The sequence below is a fragment of the Nannobrachium achirus genome (genome assembly GCF_963921795.1).
Source record: "Nannobrachium achirus genome assembly, chromosome: 22".
In the NCBI taxonomy this organism is placed as follows: Eukaryota; Metazoa; Chordata; class Actinopteri; order Myctophiformes; family Myctophidae; genus Nannobrachium; species Nannobrachium achirus.
In genome coordinates, this window is record NC_137829.1 from 3,051,239 (window position 1) to 3,057,644 (window position 6,406).

General features: G+C 49.8%; 1 protein-coding gene across 1 annotated transcript; it reads right to left on the bottom strand.

The window, feature by feature from the left end:
- Positions 1 to 3,078: 3,078 nt before the first annotated feature.
- olig1 (oligodendrocyte transcription factor 1) lies at positions 3,079 to 3,858 on the bottom strand (the record flags this gene model as incomplete). The annotated part of the gene is made up of 1 exon (XM_080752453.1): positions 3,079 to 3,858. The coding sequence occupies one exon, from the start codon at positions 3,856 to 3,858 to the stop codon at positions 3,079 to 3,081; it is 780 nt and encodes a 259-aa protein (XP_080608579.1).
- Positions 3,859 to 6,406: the final 2,548 nt, after the last annotated feature.

The following is a 6,406-nucleotide window of genomic DNA, read 5'->3' on the forward strand; positions in this document are numbered from 1 at the left end:
TGTGTGTGATCTCAACGGCATTGCAAATGAGGCGGGCAAACCTCAATTTATGCTCTTCCTGAGAACAGATAAAGGTTTCAATCAATCAATCAATGCGCATGTATTGGCTACTTCCACGTGATTCATACGCACGTACCTTCGACAACAATCCCCTCTCAAGTTATAGCCCTCGCCGGACCACCGAACTTTCATTTTCCCATATTAGTTAAGAGTGTGATATATCGCATACGCTCACACACCCTTCATAACTCACTGGGAGGATGCTGGAAGCCCTCCGTGGTGGCAGAGAGATCCAGAAAGGGAGAAGATAAATCTGAGAGCTGTGTGTGTGTGGGAGCTGAAAGGACGAGCAGGCCTACTCATCCATTTCTCCATTCACACCAGAGCAACGATTGATGGCCCTCAATCAGTCTCTCAAACAGGCTGGATAATTTAACTCCTGTGTCCTTATCCCTGCATGGACCAGGCAGGCTGTGATGCTTGTACATGGGAATGGCCGGGAGGGAGGGAGGGAGAGAGAGAGAGAGAGAGAGAGAGAGAGAGAGAGAGAGAGAGAGAGAGAGAGAGGGAGAGAGGGAGAGACGGAGAGAGGGAGAGAAGAGAGAGAGATTGAGAAAAGGGAAACAAAACAGAGAGATCGGATGGGAGGAATATCTTTGTATTGCAAGACAAAAACTTGTAAATTACTGAAACGAAACCAAACTAAAAGAGCAGTTAAGACAAGCAAAACACCTGATTGAAAATAATCCAGTGAGGGTGAATAACAGCACCAGCCAATAGAAATCCTTCTATGGACTTGATTCTAGTGATGCTTGTTAAAAAAGAAAAAAAGTCCTAACATTGTCATCTCTCTGGATAGTGTAGTTACAACGGCATGTGTATATAAAGAATAGAATGGTAATGAGTAGACCCCGTATATGTTTTCCTTTTAAACATAAAACTCAGCTGAGTAACAAACCCTACATCGCCTCGTTTCACAATTACACAACGATGGTGCACATCACGTTTTCAGTGACACACATAAGCAGCTCAACCTGAGCAGCAGTACTGTGTGGGTGACTGGGTGTGTGTGCGTGCGTGCGTGTGTGTGTGTGTGCGTGCGTGTGTGTGTGTGTGTGTGTGTGTGTGTGTGTGCGCGTGTGTGTGTGTGTGTGTGTGTGTGTGTGTGTGTGTGTGTGCACTCACTCAGTGAATAACAGTGATGAAAGGAAGATGAGTTAAAGTGTGGACACAAAGACTGACCAGAGCCCTGCGTGGTTCCAACAATGACACCACCCGGAACACCATGTGAGAGCCTCTCAGAGAGAGAGAGAGGGGGGAGGGGAGGAGGGGATGAGGGAGAGAGAGAGAGAGAGAGAGAGAGAGAGAGAGAGAGACCTAGCGAGTGGGACGGGAGGCATTAAAGTTAAAGGAGACGGTGGGCCGAGACCTTCCTGAAGGGCAGGAGGAGAATGGACGGCACGCTATAGGTACTGTAGCAGCCTGGAGAGCATGCCATGAACCCAGACAAAGAATAGCAAGGTAAGTAATCCCTCGCACACACCCTCAGACATAAAGCAGCTATATGTAAATGAAAACCCCAAAGTTTGGCCGTCTCACTTTGATGTGTGAATCGACACCCCCCACACCTCCTTCATTCTCACTCTATTCGCCACCCTCCTTTTTCCTTGTAAGAAAATCAAGCCTTATTAGGCCTAATCTCACTTAATGGCATCTAGCTCTGCCTTTGTCCACCCCGATGGACAACAGATTCCCTCCTTTCAAGCCCCCACCATTCACACGTCCACCCCACGGTAATCCTCTTACTCCGGGGTGGCAATTATTTTGAGTATTTTATCGGCATTATGATTATGATTATTTTCATTATTGTTATTCATGCGGGCCTTCGCCAAGGGGCCAGGTTGTCAGTGTGAGCCCAGCGCTTGTGGTCGCGGGGGGGAAATGCCCTCCTTCTCGCCGGCCGAACCTCTTATTCTCACTCAAATGAAGCTGCCTGCTTTCTTCCAGCGGGGTGGCGAGTGAACCCCATTCAAGGAGACACATTTTCTGGGCGTTTGAACGTATTGTGAAGTGCGTGTAATGAGTAGCACCCAAGCACCCCTCCTGGCCCTTTAACGGGGCAAGAAACATCAAGAATTTGATTAAAGATGGAGAGAGGGGTAATCAAAAGACCTCCTTTATGCAAGGGAGTAATTGCACGGGTGGCTGTCCCTTGATTTATTCTTGGTTGCACCGAAAATAGCAGATCTTCAAGCTCACAATACGTTGTGATGTGACGCGTTGTGAGCTTGTACATTGGCTATTTTCAGTGCGCGACACCCGTGCAAAACTAAGTATAACTCAGGCTTTTTGATCTCTTGCATGTTAAAAGATGAATATGGAAGCAAAGATGGAATCGGAGCTCAGAGGTAGAATAGGACCGTTTCATCTTTTGGAGTGAGCTTTGGAGGTGTAAGAAGCTTCTCAACTGAACTTGGCCCTCTGTAGCATCAGGATGATGATATATATCATATAACAATCTCTAATGAGAGAGAATGACACAGAGGCAATGGCTGAAGAGATGCTGAGCTAATTCTGCTGAATGGAAGGACGTAGACGACACACACATCACACACAAACTGCATGTGTACTCATCTGCACACAGGTGGCACATGCACCTCATCAGATGCATGTCATCTAAAGGTGAACATGACGTGCTCTCAATTCCTTGTGTTCCCTCTCTATTATCTCTCACAGCCACACTCATAGTATATACAGTACACATGTCTCCCAACAATTCAATGCAATTACATTTTATTCCTGAAACTAAAATGTTTAGATTCATGTATATGCATAGTATTCTTCCAAAAGGAACTCAGCTTACATAATATAAAACAGATCCATAATGTTTCTAAGTATCACCCAAAGGCAAAAGTGTGAGTAATTACCGTAAAACACAATGAACGAGTTACAAAATGTTAGAAAAATAGCAATTCATAGAAAACAAACCCCATTGCATACATAAAGTTATCAAGTGCATTCGTTTTTTTGCTGTCATCTCTGTCCATAAAGTCAGATGCTTCAACAGGGATCCGGCTGTCACTTAGGGAACCTGGGACCCGGACTGGAGTGACTAAACCTGGGCAGTCTGCATACCCCACAGGGGCAGAGGGACCCTCCCGGCCCCCCTGCAGCGGAGCTCCACTGCACGGGGGCCACGGGCGCCTCCATGGGGCCGGGCGAAAGCAGCGGGCATTTAGCAGACGACGGCGAGGTAGAGGAGGAGGAAGAGGCTGCCGAGGTGAGGAGGGACTCCGGGGAGAGGAGGAGCTGACCCGGGCCAGAGATGAGGGGCCATCCTCCTGCCAGCAGCAGCCTGGGCATCGGCCCCGAGTTCACCCCCACGCCCATGCCCACACTCACCTCCCCGAGGAGCCGGCGCATCTCCTGCAGGGAGGAGCCCAAGAGGAGGATGTAGTTCCTGGCCAGGACCAGGGTGGAGATCTTTGACAGCCTGCGCCCGGGAGGGGCCCCGGGCTGGTGGGAGTGGGAGTGGGAGGAGGACACGGGGGACGGCGAGGAGGCGTAGGGCACCATGACCTCCCTCAGGGCGTCCATGGCGACGTTGAGGTCCTGCATCCTCCTCCGCTCTCGGCTGTTGATCTTCCTCCTCAGCTCCTGCTGCTCCTCGGGGCTCAGCTCCCTCTGGGGCTTGGCTGATCTGTGAGGGCCCTCAAGGCCCAGCATGGAGCCAGGGTGGATGCGGGAGCCGGGGGTGAACCCTGGGGGGCAGCGAGGCAAGTCCTGGACGGAACCAGGGACACAGAGGGATAGGGAATGCTCCTGTGCTCTGATCATGGGGTTTAGTTGAATGTTCATAGTCTTGTCAGTGGAGTGCCTGGTCTTCAAGGTTCACCAAAAAAAATAAAAAAATAGAAAATAAAATAAGTGCTGGTAAAAATGAAAGCTTCTAACAAAACGTCTTCACTGCAAGTTTTTCTTTAAGTTGAACAATGAATAATACAAAATATTATTATATATTATAATAATAGAGAAATTCAGGGGATCACTCCTTGTGAGAAATAAAATTCTTATGCTGACCTTCTCTCACAGCAGGTGTTGCTGTACCTCCTGTGTTCAAAATGTCCTCCTTGCTCGTAGAAGAAGATAACTGCCACCCTGCACAATGCACACGCGTTGGCCTCGGATGTGTTCTTTTGGTGCGCGGCTGTACGAGTGTGTGGTTCCTGAAGGGCCGGCTCAGTTTTATCTCATTTCCACGGCAGCCCGTCTGCATTGAATGACAGCTCACAGAGTGGAGAAGTGAGCTAAACGCTCCCCTCACACACACACACCCACCTCAGCTCCAACTCCTCCCCAAGGGAAAACGTGAGGCTTCTTTTATCGACACACAGATGCATTCATATGATACAAACACCCCCCCCCCCCCCCCCCCCCCCACCTCGCCCCTTCCTAGAACCCAAAGTTAATTGATGAAAATCAATTAAGGACAACAGAAAAGTCAAATGTGAAATGGAAAAGCGCAGGTCCATTGTGCTTTTTTTTTTCTCTTCTTCCCGAGGCTTTACAGAGCTTCTGAAAAGTCAGTCCAAATCAGGCCTCCTGAGCAGAATCTGCTCCAGCCTCCATTGGCATGTGAGGCAACAGTTGGAACCCTAGGAGATTTTCTAACATAAACTGCACTAAATTAACTTAAATTCTGTTTAAATGAACAACAAAGCACAGTGCTTGAAGGACCTGGTGACTGCAGTGTTCTTGTGCTATTTTGGAAACTCATTGATAAGCACTTTAAGCCCTGTTATATAAACTTAGACATAAGAAAGTTTTACAAGCTAAATTGTCAAGTTGTGTGCTTTGCAATTTGGAAATGTTTTGAAAAACTTTAAAAGAATGCTGACACATTTTGAACATTTCCACCTATAATAGTGACAATGCCCAAAATAGGGATGTCAGTGTGGAAGTGGTTACACTAACACATTCATGACCTATTAGCCTACAGAGAGTAGGTATTAACGGTATTAACATGGTTGTACAAGTCGTTGAAGCCCCTCAGTTGGCTGCCAGTGAACAGCTACATCATTGTGTGCGAGGGGAGCTAATTGACACTGTCGGGGTTGGAGGTTATTGTCACTCAATTCTGAGTGGCCTCCGCTAACCAAACTGGCTCCCATGAGAGCTGGGCACTGTTCCAGGCTGGCAGACAACGGGCCAATTGACTCCTATACCACAGGTGAAGCTGGCGTGTCGCAGCGAGTCAGGCTGCAAACCTCAGATGTGCCATTCATGGGACGCACAAAAGGCCTCACCATCGACACCATCGCACCATCACACAAGTCCCCATCCCGCCTTTTTACTCTCCGTTTTAGGACCCCCTCCATAGAGAAGCCCACACACTCCCCGCTCTTCTCACCCCCCCCACACACACACACACACACAAACAGAAAGCAAGTTGTTCGCGATGAAAGCACGAAGGACATGCGGAGGAGGAAGATCCTTTCTCTTCTTCTCCTTCTCCTTCCCCAGAGCCCCTTTTTTCCGTCTTGTCTTTTGCGGGAGTGAAAGATGCGTGCGGAGGCGCTTCCCTTCCCTTCCCTGCCAGTGGTCCGGTGGCGTGCGGCTGGTTGCTGTGATTGAAGCTGAATGGAGGGGACAGGAAAAGAGGGGGGTGTCGTGAAAAGGGGCCAGGCGGATGGCCCCAGCACCTGCAGGGGAACATAGTGCAGGCAGCCAGGATGAATGTGTGTGTGTGTGTGTGTGTGTGTGTGCCTGTGTGTGCACGTTCAATTTGATTTCTAGGCCCATATCTGACAATGGCAAAACACACAGGGCTCAGACGAGACGGGACGATGAAAGAAATCTAGCTGGGATGCATTTGACCCGGAGACTGTGTTTTGTGAAAATCGGTTTGTGTGTCAAAAGAAAGGGGGCCACCTGCAAGGAGCCACACATGCAGGAGACTGAGCAGGGGGGGGGGGGGGGGGGGGGAGAAAGAAAGAACCTGGTGTCCACCAGAAAGCCACACCTCCCCCCCCCCCTCTTTCTCTCCCTCCACCTCTTAACGACAGGGAAGAAAAGTGGGTTTGATTTGGAGCTAAAGGCCAGCACATCCGCCTCCCCGAGAAAATGGGAGCCCCAGCTTCCAGGGGCCTTTTGATGAGTCTGGAGCAGGGCAGGAGCACCGGTGGCTTCAGGCTAGGGGGAAGACTAGCGTCTTTATGGGGGGTGGGGTGCTGTCCATCTGGGCAAAGCCGTCCAATGGTGGGGCTGCACCTGGGTGCTAAATGCTGCGTCTGTGTAAAGCCATTTCCTGGGTGGTGGGGTGGGGGGGGGGGGGGGGGGGGGGGGTGGCAGAGAGGAAGATGACCGAGCCAAATGATCCGGGGTCGAGCCAACAGTACAGGATGGA